General features: G+C 28.2%; 1 protein-coding gene and 1 long non-coding RNA gene across 4 annotated transcripts in view; both read right to left on the bottom strand.

Annotated features, from left to right (window-relative positions):
• LOC107439826 (uncharacterized) overlaps positions 1-15,990 on the bottom strand; it is a 471,331-nt gene that overhangs the window by 298,222 nt on the left and 157,119 nt on the right. The gene's annotated exons all lie outside the window — the stretch shown is intronic.
• The window catches only part of LOC107439823 (NPC intracellular cholesterol transporter 1), a 74,601-nt gene that overhangs the window by 29,014 nt on the left and 29,597 nt on the right, over positions 1-15,990 (bottom strand). The window contains exons 6-14 of one of the 3 annotated variants that reach the window (XM_016052538.3): positions 12,244-12,384; positions 9,005-9,350; positions 6,890-7,022; positions 5,617-5,822; positions 5,355-5,534; positions 4,545-4,605; positions 4,325-4,453; positions 2,669-2,851; positions 893-1,007 (exon numbers count right to left, since the gene is read on the bottom strand). In XM_016052538.3, coding sequence (XP_015908024.1) covers positions 893-1,007; positions 2,669-2,851; positions 4,325-4,453; positions 4,545-4,605; positions 5,355-5,534; positions 5,617-5,822; positions 6,890-7,022; positions 9,005-9,350; positions 12,244-12,384 — 1,494 coding nt within the window. The remainder of the gene's footprint in view (positions 1-892; positions 1,008-2,668; positions 2,852-4,324; positions 4,454-4,544; positions 4,606-5,354; positions 5,535-5,616; positions 5,823-6,889; positions 7,023-9,004; positions 9,351-12,243; positions 12,385-15,990) is intronic. The other 2 variants (XM_016052540.3, XM_016052541.3) reach the window with 2 other exon arrangements.

The following is a 15,990-nucleotide window of genomic DNA, read 5'->3' as shown; positions in this document are numbered from 1 at the left end:
ACAAAAAAAAGTGAGCCAATTGTCCAACGACTGTTAAAAAATAAAATTGCCAATTGGTTGGAAAAAAATGAGAAGGGAAATTATTTAAAAGCTGTTACTTAAAGTTGTCCATTTATCCAAATTTTTCGTTATTTAGATCAGATTTGATCTCGATTCTCGGCACTCTATTGTATTCACTAAAATGCATGTTAACAAGTTCTTCTTCTAAGGTTATTATTCAATGGAGCATTTGCAAACTCTTTTTTTTTTCCCACCTATCAATGACAAATCAGTGTATTTTTTATCGTCAATGAGAAATTTTTGTATTGATCGGTACAATTTTGTCAAAATGTGAAATTTTGTCGCCGTCAGCCACTAAGGCAAAAAGAGTGTGATTGCTCTTATTTTCCAGTGGCACCATCTATATCCAAGAATTCCACTTCTACCACACCTGTTTATAGTGATACAACCATTCATTAAATCATCCACAAGTCGTAATTTTGACCTGAACCAGAGAACAATCTCTAATTCAGAGGTATTAATCCAGAGGTATTGATCTGTTTGTGACCCAACAGATTTAACGTGCACCATTTACAACATGGAGAGTTTTCCACCAGCTGGATTTGGACTCACGTTCTCACAAACGTGAGTATAGTGCCCTGCCAAAATTACGAAATATTTCATCCATTTAATGTAGCATAGTTTGATGCATTTTACAATTAAGCAAAATAACACTTTTTAGGTAATATTTCTGTAATTCTTTCAGATTTCTAAAACACATACCTTTTGCATCAAAGAGATAAAAAAATTTATAAAAACAAAACAAAAATGCACACTAACTTTAAATTACAAGCATTATTTTTAAACGCATTATAAATATTTTGAGAATGAACATGAATAAAGTTTTCCTTACCAATAAAGAAACAGCTTGACATGGAAAGACTAGACAACATCATGCTTGGTGCTACTTGACCAACAACTCGACCAATTTGTTTAGTTACTGTTTCCTCTGGTTGCCTTTCATCACGCTAAGAGCAGAATGACAATTAACTCAGATGATTTTACTAAATTTAGCATTTAAATAAATCGTAATAACTGATATATAAAAAAAAATATGTTTATACATAAGTTACAAAAGATTATATTATGTTTATATATTAGTTTTGATGAACTTAAATTCAAACAATTTAATTTCAATAAATTTAGTTTAATAGAATTAAGTGACAAAACTCAGGGGAGAAAATGACACAATACTTGACTAATCAATTTTAATGTTTAATTCAACCAATGCTATTTAGGACTCTTTCCCTCTGTCCTAATATTTGAATCGAGTATCAATAAAAATTTATTTTAACAAATAGAGAAAGTCAAAATAATATAACATTTGCTTATAAAATTTCAATTTTAAAAAAAATTAACACACCTGATTTGAATTTAACATTTTATTTGAATTTTATATTTTGTTCATTACTTTTAATGTGCACAGCTTGAAAGTACATTTATCCTCCAAGCATGAGTTAATATCTTTTCTAAACTGTAGTTGATAGATCAGAAAGGAATCTCCGTTTTTTATTAACTTTCTAATAAAAAAATTTAAATAAAGGAAAAAGAAAAAAATTTCCATTCTACCTACTTGTTTAATCAGGGTGCGTAGCCAAATCTTTGAATCAAAAATAAGCACTTTTTAAAAACTTTTCAAGCACTTTACAAAAATTTTCAAGAACTCAAAAAATTCATATTGAATCAATGATGTTATTGAAAAACAAAAACTTTTTATGAACAATTTTAGCATTAAAAAAAAAAAAAAAAAGAAAAAAAGAAACGGACGTAAATCGAAACAATCAGTTCTTTCACACATCACCGAGTGAATTCAACTTGACCTTGAACTCAGAACAAAAGTACCCTTACCCCCTACATCAAAAAAGTGTAAGAAGTAAAATAAAATAAAAAAGAATAAAATTATAAATAAAAAAGAAAAACATTTAATAAGAATGTGACTCTATCCGAATTGGAGCACTCGGGTTTCAGTTTCGAGTGTGCGCGCATGCGCAAGTCATAACGTGGGAACAACGTGAAGCTCGTGTGAATGATTACATAGCAAACTCCCCATTTTTCGTGAAATGCAGGGATCCGCCAGATATCACTGAAGGAAAAAAAATTATTCGTGAAAAAAAGCACTTTTAAAAAACGCCAGATGAAAAAAGCACCTTTAAAAGCTTTTAAAAACGAAATCTCACAAAAAGCACCTTTAAGTACTTTTTACAAACGCTACGCACCCTGTTAATGCTTGTAGAATAGAAATCAGTTCTTTTATTTCAATGAGTACAAAATTGTTAGTTTGAATTGCAAAAATAAAAAAGGAATTTTAGGTAATAATAATAATAAAAGAAAAAAAAAAGAGCACAACATTTGAGAACCAAAAACAGATAAAAAAGAAATATATTGTGTGCCATTCCTATGATTTTAATCGAGCAACAATTTTAGACATAGAGTTTTTTCAAAGATAATATTGATGAGAAACTGATAACCATTAGCTTATTAATTAAAATGAAAAAAAAGAAAAGAAATTATCTTAAACCATCATATCTATGGTGAAACCAGTCAAATTTACAGCTTATAAAGCTTATAATTAAGCTTATAATTTTTTACTATCTTAGTATGCAACAGGAAAAGGGTTTCTTAAACATACCTGATATGCTTGTACTAAAATAAAGATGTTGTCAACACCAACAGCAAGCACCAGAAAAGGGATGACTTCAATTATAATCAATGTGGCTGGCACACCAGCAAAAGAAAATATTCCAAGGGAAGAAACAACACTAACAATCACAATTAAAACACCAGCAAAACCTAAGGAGATCTTTGAATCAACCTGCAATCAAAGTAACATTTAAAATTGATTAAAAATCAAAATTTAAACTTATTAGTGCACATAAATCAAAATTCTGTTCAAAATCATAAAAACAAAGAAAACGTAAATCAAGTTTTCCATGGAAATAAAATCAACATTTTTGTTAAAACTCAATTTGATTTAAAAATATTTCATGAAGAAGTAAGAGAAATTTCTGATAGATACGCCTTGATGTGTCCTGCGATATTATTCCTCGGGGAGCTTTACACGAGAACTCAGAGATCAATGTGGATTTAATCAAGAATAAATGTTTACAAAAATATTCAAAATAGTGGGCCAATATCAATTTGCTCAGAAAATGGCATATTTTTCTAATTTTTAATTTTTTTTTCATTGTTTTTCCTTTCATTGAGAACAAAAAAAAGATAAGATTCTTGCTGTTCTTATCAATTAAGTCATTAGACTCACAAGATCCGCACATTGTGTTCTGCTTCTATCCTCTTTTCAAGATTTGTTCTTAGAAGTGAATTTTTCCTTAATAGTGACTAAAATTGGAACTGCAGCCTATGCAATATTAATTGAAAAATTTTTAATATTTTTTTCACAGGCGCAGCGTGTACAATGGTGCAGCCATTTTACTAAAAATTACTGCAAATAAAATTTAAACTTTAAACAATTGGAAAAATTACATACATGCAAATTATAAAAGAATGTTGGTGGCCCCACCATCACTATGTGCTTGTCCACAAACGACATCAATGTTCCAGTCACAATTCAATATTATTTGTAATTATATAACGCTTAAAATCATTTTCCTGCTTCATAATAACACCCCATTTATTATGAAAGTTGATTAATTGGAGCAAATTGATGTAACAATTGAACAATAATATTTAAAAAGTAATGCCCACTACATAATTAATAACAGACCGATTAATGGTCCCCTGGACTAGTGATTATTGTTTCATAGGGGTTTAAGGGAAGATTTAGTAATCTCTTGGACCTTAGTTTGCCTTCCACTGAGATGAACTATGTTTTAATGCCAGCGATGGCTGGTCTATACGAATTCCGCATTCAGCTTGCACCGACCACAGAGCTGATGTGAAATATCCTCAGTGGTAGACGGATAATGGGTTAGAGTCCACTTGCTATCAGGCCAACTGTGGGTGGTTCTCGTGATGTTTTTCTTCATGTAACACAAATACGGATTAGTTCCATCAAAAAGTCCTCCAAAAAGGCAAATTTCTTCCAATACTTGATCCAGGAGTTCCCTTGTCTTCTGGATTGGGTTCAAAATTACAAAGCTAGGCACTTGAACATTAGTAGTCGTAAACCCAAAATTTAGATCGGCTGTTTAATGTCAGTTATAAATAATCTCTTGGACCAGTCGACCAGCCAGAATTTCAAATGCTGCTATATTCAATATTGTGTTAAAAAATATTTCTTTCTAAATATTTAATTTTATCTTACTGTTTAATAAGTAAAATAACTCACCAACATGCTCTTAAAGGTATTAACTTCGCCTAGAGCAACAGCAATGTAGACAAACATAATGATGTAACTAATTGCTATTGTGACTATGTCACTGTGACTTCCTCTCTCCAACTCATCTTCAACAGATCTCTAAAAATGGATTTGAATTAAAAAGATATGTAAAATAACACAACAGTGGTAAAAAAAATAAATAATTAAATTTGTTTTGCTGCTTACTAACCTCAGCTTTGAAAGCAATAGTCAGATTATCAGATTTATAATCCTTTAAGAAGTTTATAAAACTGAAAAATAAAATGAAATTATGTCATAAAAGTATTTGGAAAAAAAATTTCCAATTAAAACCTTTTCTTTAAACCAAATGGTATAAAAGTAGAGCCATAAGTTGGACTAATAGAGAAGAAAGAAATATAAAATAATATTTGACATATTTCAAATGAATATTGAATAAATTTAAATATTTAAATCTAAAGATTAACTAGACATCATCCCTTATTGTGTAATGTAGATATCACTTATTGTGTATTAGATCTTGTGTCTAAGTTCAACATACTGTATAATATTAAAACTAATTTTAGAAAGTCATTCAATGGAAAATATTCCTTTGAAAACAAATAAGAAATAAAATTATGTTTAATCTTTAAAATCAAACTAAACTGTAGTGTGTCAAAAATATTTCCTGAAATCCTGAATATCTTACTCTACTTCAGTTATATAGAAATATATGGTTTAAACAAATATGCAAAAAATTAAATATCATTTCTTAAATTTTTATACAAGAGATAGTCATATATTATTATTTTATTATGTATTATTTTTCACTAATAAATATTTAGAAAAAAGAAATACAAGAAATTTAATGAATTCATTTCAATTTTTTTTAGTTTCAATATTTACTTCAATTTTAAAATACAGGATCAATTAAAACTGAACAATTAAAAATAATGTAGGATTTAAAACAAAAAATACAAGCTGAAAACTAAATTTTAATTAAGATCTCCTAAGAAAATTCATAAAGAAAAAAAAAACTTACACTTTTTCCCACTCTAATGCATCTCTGTTAAGTTTGTTATCATAATGATTAGTAACTGGAATTGTAATGATCAAGGCAGTAGCTGAGTAATATTCAGAATTTTGAAAACCACCTAATGCTACTTCAGTGGATTGCAAGGGGCCTCCATAGGGTGCAAAACATTTAATTTCTCCCATAGAGCTGAAAAATTAAAAATAGAGCTACAATTTCCAAAAAAAAGTATAGTTTTATTTAAGTTTTTTGCAACATGCAATATACTTACCCAGCACATTCTTTAAAATGACCTAAATAATCAAAGTTGGTGTCTGCTAACAGTTCTCGTTGATTTTGATAGTACCCAAAGATACTTTGAACAGCACAGTTAGTATTTAAAGGTGCTAGAGGAGCATGGCATATGTCTTTAAGAGTTATTGTTCTATTTTCAACAGTTGCAACCAACTGTTCTGCAGACAATTGTAAATCAAGTACCTAATTAATAAAAAAAAAACATGCTATTTAATGCTACATAAACTAGTATAATTTTACAGATTTTAAACTTTCTAATAAGTAAAGAATTAAGAACATTGATTGTTAAGAAAAGAATAAAATATTCAGATTCATTTCCTGTAAAATATGATAACCATTAAATAATTGCTTTAATTTAATTATAATTGGATTAAGAATGATTAAAAAAAATCAAATTTATGAAATAAAAGAAATTTTAAAAGCTAGAAAATATGTAATGCCTATAATGGCATCACAATGAGCGTTAAAAAAAAAAAAAAAAAAAAAAAAACATGGTTCCCACACTATTTCAGAAAAAAAAAAATTCTTTAACTTTTCCAAGTACATTCCATTGAAAATCCATACCATATTTTATTTAGATCATGCAATTTTTCATCAGAAAACTTTGACATTTTCTTATTTGTATTGTGAAATATTAGATTTGGTGAGCAAAAACATATAATAGAATGAGAATAGAAACATGGAAAAGTTTCACTAAGACGTAAAACTTTATAAAATAACTACTATAGATGTTAGGACTATTTAGCTCTAATTTCAATAACCGATTACTGTTACTGACAATTCTAAAACTGGTTATTTCCCACGAAATATAATATAGGAGTTTTCCAAGTTTTATGTAAAAAATTGCATTTTTCACCTGACAATTCCCTGCGTTTTAGAGTTAAAATACAATTCTCTGACAATTCCAAGTTTTCCATGTTCTCCCTGACCTGTGGGAGCTCTGTTAAACAAAGAGACTGGAAGTAACAGACATTTCAATAGATAGTCAGCGTGGTCTCTGTCTTACCCACTATCATGGATAATCATCAGCTTGCTGTGTAACCATTTACTGTTAAAATATTTTAATTCAAAAATATCACATAGTAGGGAAAGAAATATTTCTAAAAAATTTAAGAGTTTCGTAAAATGTAAAGACTACACCATACAAATTTAATAGAAACGTAAAGGAATAAATAGACAATTTTATAGCTCTAGCATTTTATTAATTTAAATTGAATAAGTATTTATTAGTTGGAAAATAAGAATATTACCTCTAAAAGAAAATCACGGTGAAAAACTGAACCCCAGGTGTACGTATTTACTCCAGTCTTTTCCTTAATACTCTGAACAAATGAAGTCTTGTTCTTTGGAGTAATGATCATCTGTTCCACTCGATAAAATGGTCTGAAACAAAAACAAATTAATGCATTTTTTACAATCAGCTGGTGAATACACTTTTAAAAACAACAATAATTTAAATTTGGATGGATTCTAAAAATAATTAACTCATACACCTCAATTTTTTCATTCTATTTATATGAAATATCATTAAAATTATACACCTAATACACATAAACAAATTAAATAAACACTCTAAATCAGGGCTCGAAAAACCACCCGTCCTCGGAGGTCAAAAATTTCCCGCAGACAATGAATTTCTCGAATCCGACGGCCGCGCGGACGCGGGATTTTCCCGATACATTTTCAATTTTTGTTATTAGAATTGATGTTTTCTCTGTCTGGGAGCACTGCAGACGTTGAAAGGGGCTTTTCAGTAATTACTTACAACAAAAAAAACACACACACTCATTACGTTCTGGTCATAAACAAGAAGCGTTAAACGCAATTATTAACATCTACCTAAATTGAAAACCTCTTTCAGATTTCTGTGCAGAAGCCTCTGTAAATCATTGGCTTGATTGTGGAACTGGCAAACGTCATATTTGTTTCGTTTAAAAAACGCAGTACCCTCGGATAAATTGACATTCCAGATAACTTGACCTTTGTCATTTAAATTATTTCATAAAAAGAAATAAATTATTTCATAAAAGAAGTACTAGGTTGCTATTAGTAATCTAGTATTTCTTTCATTACTGTATAACGTAATCCTAGTATTTGTAATCCTAGTAACTACTAATTCATTGTGCAATTCATATAAATGTTTGTAATAAATAACAGAAAATTATATTTTTACAGGGTTGCCACTCAAATCTGGAAAAAAATTCCCTGTGTTTTCCCTGTACATGTTATACGCAATATATTAAGAGGAAACAACAATTACTGTGCTCTTGTGTGAGCTATATTGGGCTAACTATAATTATTAGTCTCAATTGCTCGGAAAACAGCTGAGCATACTTAAATAATGCTATGGTAAATGAAATAGTTTAGTATAGCTGAAATATCATGGTTAAATATCCCATAGATTACGCACCATTTTTTAAAAGACCAAAATAAAAAAACAAAATTCCCTGTATTTTCCCAGTTTGTAAAGAAAAAAAATCAAAATTCCCTGCATTTTCCCTGTTATTTTAGGTGATTTTTAAATTCCCTGTATTTTCCAGGTTTTCCCTGCGGAGTGGCAACCCTGTTTTATTTATTTAGAAGCTACGGGTTAGTTTCAAAGGAGGACGGGCACATCGTTGGACAAGCCGTCCTCGGGGACGGGTAAAATTTCTGAGTTTTTTCGAGCCCTGCTCTAAATACTTTTTCAAAAAGATCCATTGATTGTTAGCAAATGAAAAAGAAACTTTTTAATATTTGTTTTCCATGTGACTTTAAATCTTCAATTGTACATAATTTACTATTTACATTATGATTCAATGAAAGTTCTTAATTAGAGCTCTCCTATTTTTTTTATCCATTGCTTAACATACTTTATTAAGTACTGTACCCAAACTAACTTATATGAATTAAAAACTGTTCCACATGCAGCATTTACAATTTTTTTCCCCTCACTGTTTTATTTTATTAACAAGAGTTAGACATTTAGCATGTAAAATATTATGTGTTGTCTCATCTATACTTTAACTGAATTTTTGCTTTACTAATATTTTTTAACTCAACTTCTGCAAATACACTCTGAAGTGTCTAGGGAAATTTTGATAAAATAATTCACAGTTTAAAAGAAACTGCTTTATCATTGATACCTCTAAGAAGGGGATGCTGTGGGGTGTTATGGGAATTTTATCTATTTACTGCAAGGCTACTGAAAATTTTTTTAACATTTTTTGATTTCCCTAATCAAAAACAGATTTTACCCATGGGTGTAAAGTAACAGATTTGTTTTAGAAGAAATTCATTCAAAAGTGTTCCCTTCAAAGTCTATCTGTTACAAATAAAAATTTAATAAAAAACAACAACACAAAAATGGTTTTAGTATTACTTACTCAAAATGTTTGTTAAAATATTCCATATCTTGTCTGGCCTGGCTGCTTCTCGAGACCCACAGATCAACAGGATCGGTTGTGACTGAAAAACGGAACAAAAGACCAGAAGCCAAAATAAAGCTAACAAGTAATGAAAGGCACATGACAGAAAGTGGACGCTCTGCTACGTAAGTTCCCCATTCACAGAAACTTTCCTCTAAGTGTCTTTCAATAGATGCACCCAGTTTTTGTAGGAATGAGATATCTGATATAATTTCAGTCTCAGGTACCTGATGAGTGTTTTCATTGCTAGGTTTCTTAGAATCTGTTAGGTCTTCAGGTTTTTCCACAACTTGACTAGGTATAACTACAAATTCAAAATAAATTTTACATTCTTATCTTTACGATTTAGTAACTTAAAAAGGTTTAGATGTTTTACAAGTTTATAATAAAATCTCCATATACAATTAGCTATCCCAGAAAACAAATATAACTAATACTTACTACTGTATTACTCAAAGAATATAGTGGAAGATAATTATATGACAATATATAGATTTAGAATTGCTTTTGGGAGTATCACCTTTCGAAATATTAGTAAAAAAATAAGTTTATAAGAAAAAAGTAATTAAAAGTAAGTAAAGTAAAATATATATGTATATATATATTTATAATTGGTTACATTGAATTGCAGTTCTCTAAAAAAATATTTTTTCAAAAAATGTGTATAGAATTTGATTTAGTCTTGATGCTTAAAAAATATTAGAGTATACAAAATAGTTAAAGACATTATATGAACAAAACTAAAATAGTGATGAACTTGATAAGCCTTGTATAAACTACACTATTTTTAAACTAAGAAAATAATTCTCTGTGATTTAAATAACAGTTACATTATAAAATTAAATAATAGCATAAAAAGAACAATAATTTTCTATAACCACAAAATAAGTAAATAAAGAATATCTTATTTTATCTGAGTATATCCTGATACAACTCATTAAACTTTGGTTAAAAGTGAATTACATGATTATTAAGTTTTAAAAAGATTTTGAAAGAAATTAGTAACAAATTTTTTATTATATTAAATTTTAATCAGTGTAAAACTATAATTCAAAGTCACATCCACGAATTTTACAATACAAAAACCCAAAAGAAAAAAAAAAAAAAAACTGGCTGGTTAATCGAAACCAATTTTTATTTAATCTATGCCAGGGCGAAGTATGAGAGTGGACACAACAAATAACATTTTAGTTTTTCAATTTTAATTACCTCAAATAATACTAATGGTATATTTTTTAAAAAAATCATAATGAAAAAAAAGCGTTAATTACGATTTTTTTAGACAATTTAGGCAGTAGTTGTAGTACAATCCATATCCCAGTGACCACTTCCATAGACAATAGAAAGATGTATTAGTTTTGGAATTAAAAAGTAATAAAACATTAGCCAACAATAAACAAATGCTCTTCATCACTTGATGCTTTAAAGAATAACAAAGAATGTAAAATGTAAATAGGTGAAAATAAAAAACATTAGCAAAAGTTTTTAGTAAATTAACAAGTCGAGTGCCAAGAAAAAATCGTAAATGTCCTTTTTAAGGCAATCACTCAAGACTCAAGTATTGGTTTTTAAAAAAAAATACAACGAATTTATAAATCTATTTAAAAAATAATCTAAGACATTTAAATATAAACAGTCATGGCACTGAACATAGTGAAGTACTGTGTTTGTACCCCTAGAGGAGGCTGAAGCCCACCATTTTCAGATCGATAGACACCCTACGCTTAAAAGTAGATAGTGCACAATGCTGGCAACATTTCCACCATCACAAAATTGAGGAACCTCAACTCTCATGACTACTAGGGCCTACAATGGGCTGTTAAGGAAATATTTTATAAGCTTAAATCTTGGAAATATTTAAAAACTTCACACTTATTTTTTCTACAAAATAATTTTTTTTCAGTATTAGGAAAAATGCTAACTTTTTAGGCTAAGCATATTGGTCCGTAAATGGCTTATACCAGGTCTCCATTTTTAAAGTCAAATATTGATTTGTATTCTTAGAAATTTCAATGATTATCAGATCACCCCGGTAGAGAAAACACTCCAGCATGGCAGTGGGCACTGCAGATTATTACAGCATTTGGAGATAATTTTCATTATTTTTATTTTTAAAAAGCAAACAAATGTGGAATGGTTGCTGAAACTTCTTTTTAAAACATCTCAAAAATTTTTTGGAATAAAAATTAGAAAACTGAATTTGGAGAAAATCATCAAGAACAAAAAGTAAAAAAAAAATTTTTCCTTGTTACTCGAATACAGGAGTAACTATACAGGAATTTATTCAAATTTTTTAGTATCATTGTATTAAATTCAGCTTAAAGTTTAAATAATTCAAAGTTTTTATGTATGATTTTTAAGCAGCTATTTTTTTTTTATTTTTTCTTGTAATATTTGCAGATTTTGCTTCATGTATGTAGGATTAAGCTGAATTTTTACAATAATAATCTGTGTCTGACTGCATTGTGGTCGCAAATAAACTTGGATTTATGAAAATAGTGCAGCAGATTCACTACTTAAATTTTGCTCTATGCCTGACTGCACTGCGGTCGCAGACAAATTTGGACTAATGAAAATAGTACAGCAGATTCACTACTTTATATTCAGCAGATTCACTACTTAAATTCAGTTACTTTGTATTTAGCAGATTCACCACATAAATTCTGCTATATCTGTCTGAATGCACTGTGGTCGCAGACAAATTTGGATTAATGAATATTAATGCAGCAGATTCACTACTCAAATTCCGCTACTTGGGACATCGCATAGACCATGATATGCAGCCAAAATGTGAATTAAGGAAATTAGATCATTGCAAAGATAATAAAAACATAAGCCAACAGTGTTAAGACACAGCTAAAGCTGTACGCCTACAATGAACATTGCATGAGAAATAGTGGATTCTCCCCATTTGTCATATCTAGATATGCCTTTTACTTGTCTAACAAATTTGAGTTTATTTCACAAAGTCTTTTTCTTTCTTTTTTTTTAATCACCACAACCAAAGAATATAACATTGTCCACAATGGCACTCAACCTGTTAAAAGAGTTAGTTTTGAATTATGGATTATTAATGGGCATCACATATTTAAACTTTAAAAGGAACAGTGTTATCTTTGAATTAGTTATTAGTAAAGATGGAGAGCATTAGTTTGTGCAAAAAGTAATTTCACAGCAGCAATGTTAGTGAGACGTACTTGACCGTTTAGAACGCAGAGGCTCCACTTCCTCTAAAGAACCTAAGTCTACCCCTGATGCAGAGGGAGAACATGATTTCAATAGAATCAAAGGCCGATGTGAAGATCCTTTTCTTTCCATCTTAACATCTGTATCACCTGCTAGGGGTAATTCTAGTTACATCAAAGTTTTGAGCATTGACATGATTTGCAGTGTTTAATACACACTGCTTTTTTTCTTTTCTTCCATCAAAGATATTTCTCTGTCGACACATAAAAAAGCAGGAGCTCAAAACTGTTTCCATGCATTGACAACTCTCACCTCAGAAATAGCTTTGCTTATAACAGAAATGCAATAAAACTAATGAACAAGAAAACAATTCCCAGCTAGACATTAAGAAGCAGGAATGCACAGTGTCGGGTTACACATATTTTTTTTTTGTTAATCAATAGGTGAAGGTAAAATTCTAAGGAAAGCAATAAAAAATTGTTAATTGCAATGGCTAACAAAATTTTAAAAACACACTCTTGGCTGCTCTATTTTTAATCACAATTCACTTCGCTTTTCTTCCTCTTTGCTTCTGTAAAAGTTGTGCATATGTTTGTAAAAATCTTTTATTGTATGTATTTTATTGTATTGTATGCATTTTAAAAAATGTGTAAAATCCTTACATTTTGGCATATATAGTTGAAATTTTACGTCCAAAAAATTTATTTTAGTATTTTAAGAATTTAAAAAAATAACCAAACCAATTATTGAGAGAAAACAAGATTAAAATAAATATATTACAAATTATGTAATTATTTTCAGTATAAAATAAAGATTTTTAAAAATCTGATCCAAACTTTGCAAAAATTATAAAAGAAATTATAACTTTGGTATTTTAAATCCACTTATCAATAAAAAAAAATTATTTTCATTTCTGTCAAAGTTAAAGTTTCTAATTATTTTTTACAGCTATCAAACTAAAATATTACCAAATAGGATCTCAAATATCATAAAATTGTTAAAATGGAACCAAATCCACTTCTTATTTTTAAGGAAGTTAAAATCACAGTTGAATCACCAATTACACAACTTTTTTTCTCTCACAGTAAAAGTACTTAGGTGGTAAAACAGTCAATAAGTTTAAAGGCTAATTATAAGTAATTCTATAATTTAAAAACATTAAAAGTCAAGGGAAAACCTATGCATTTTTAAAAGCTTTTTAGTTTTAGCAACATATGCAAGGCTATGACCTTATTCAATAGAGGTGCTCTTTACTTATTGAAATTAATCTAAGTTGACCTTGTTTTTATTGTTACTAACATAAGTCAAACTTGAGACATATTTTCAAATATATTTTGTTTTGCTAAAGCACAATTGACTTTCAAATGTTAAAATATAATATATTTTTTTACAGATTTTGAATAACAAATTAAATTTTTCTATAAATTTTACCACAAATTAAAATATCTTTATACATATTCATAAGACTATTACGGCTATTTTTCAAAAATATTGAACACACATTTTTAAAAGCAACGAATTCAAGCAAAATTCTTTTGTTACAAGAAGTTTATTTGCTTTTAAAATTTATCTAAACCGTACTAATTTTATCACTATTTTTCTAAAAATTTGATTTGGATTTAAGATATTGAGGATGTAGTCGATTTGCAAATCAGATGTAAAACTTAATTACTTTTTCATTTACATTCACATTGAAATAAATTCTTGATATTAAAGTTATTACTTTTTTCAGCTCAGAGTAAGATAACGTTGTTTCTTTTCTTTTTTTTTGTGTGTGTGTGTGTTTAAAACATTTCCCATAACCACTGTTAGACAGTGTTCTTTTTAATGGCAAATAATCAATGTTATTAAAAATTTGAGCAGAAATGTACATACAAAGAGTTAAAAGCAAAATATATAAAAAATTTATGTAATTACATCAATTACAACAGCCAAGATAATCAAATTTTGAAAGCCATAATTAGTATTGTTAAACATAAGGAAACCATGCATATTATTCAGCAATAAAATAAACAGGATAGTACTTTTAGGTGTAACACTACAGCAAACATAGGAAAAGGGTTAAATAAGCAACCACAACTACTACAACTACTAAAAGAAAACACTACCCACAGCAGAACTACAAATAAGAAAAAAAAGTATTCGAAAAAGATAATTGAAAGCATGTTTCTAGATAAAAGAAATTAAATAAGGATACAGTGAAATATAGTTAAATATTATATCAAGATAAAGCATTGTGTATTAATCACTGCAGTAAATTTGTCTTTTTTACAAAAAAAACTATTACAATTTACACTGTTATAGGTAAAATATTACAGACTTCTGTATCTTGCACTCTCACATTCAGCCAAAATTTAAAAGATTTATTCCGAGTCAATAACCTATTTGAATTAAGAGCAACAATGCTCAAATTCTTTTCAAGAACTGCAACAGTTGAAGTAAACATTTAATCTGACACTTAATAGAAAGAAATACATTGTGAAACCTAAAATGCAAAATTAAAATACTTTTCTAAAAAATGGTTTTAAAGAATAAATTTATAGAACTGACATTTACAAGTAATCAAAATTTATGAATTAAAAATGCTTAAGACATTTGGCGAGCAGGCTATCAACTATTTTAAGAGCAGAGTCAAACATTAAATAGAACTAGATTTTATGTAATTGATACATAAAACAGTTAAATAGTTTAAAAAAGTATTTTTAAAGTATTATAAAAGTAAATGATACTAAACAAAATAGTAAACATTCTAAAATAAACAATTCCACTCATGAACGATTTCTGTTTAACATTTAACCAAGAAATTATAGTTTAGTAAAAACATACTATAGTTTAAATATAAATACTATTTATAATGAAGATTATAAATTAATTCAAATGATTTTAAAACATTATCTGAATCAGTTTTAATAAACTATGCACATTAATTTTTAAAAATAAGCATATGTATGGCATATAAACTAATACAATCATATTAGATTTAAAATAAATAAAATTATTAAAAATAATTCATGCTAAACTAATTTTGCAAATATTATTCCTATAAGGCATTTAGTTTTTCAGATTGAAGGTATAACTAAACTTAAGTCAGAACTTATTTAAAATAAGTGCTATTTCTCATCTAAGTTAGAAAGATAAGTACAAGTTATTCTGTATAATTAATAATCAGAACAGTTATTTTTAAACTGTTAATTTCAAAACTTACTTTTAAATTTTTTTAATTGATGCTGAACTTTTTATTTTGAGTTTGAGGCCTCCGGAATCTCATATTCCATTAAAAAAAAAGTCTAAGAAAATAATCATTAAAATATTTATACAAAAAGAAAAATCTCTCTCAACTGTGGGGAAATCTTTGAGAAACAGTGTGCACAATTGGTTTAACCCAATATAAGTAATACCATTTGATGAATCGTCATGAAGAAAAAGCACAAATATACCATATTACACACCAAATTGTTACTGTTGAGGTTTCTCTTTAGATAATTTTTTTTTGCTTCTTTCTAGTATGCATCTAAATTGCTGGAGAAGCCATATACAGCAATGTTTAACAGAATCATTTACACTTATTTTATTAGTAAATAGTCTGCGATTTACGATTTCTTCTTTAACGGAGTGCGTAGCCAGATTTTTCAACAAAAAATAAGCACCTTTTAAATACTTTTTAAGCACTGAAAAAATATTTTTAATCACTTTCCAAAAAAAAAAAAAAAAAACATTAAGATCTGTACAGTAATAAAAATCTTTCTTTCCTATCGCTT

Source organism: Parasteatoda tepidariorum, chromosome 9 (assembly GCF_982258835.1).
Source record: "Parasteatoda tepidariorum strain Cologne lab strain chromosome 9, Ptep-v5.0, whole genome shotgun sequence".
Taxonomy (NCBI): Eukaryota; Metazoa; Arthropoda; class Arachnida; order Araneae; family Theridiidae; genus Parasteatoda; species Parasteatoda tepidariorum.
Note: the sequence above shows the minus strand (reverse complement) of the source record. Positions and strands in the feature narration are given on the sequence as shown.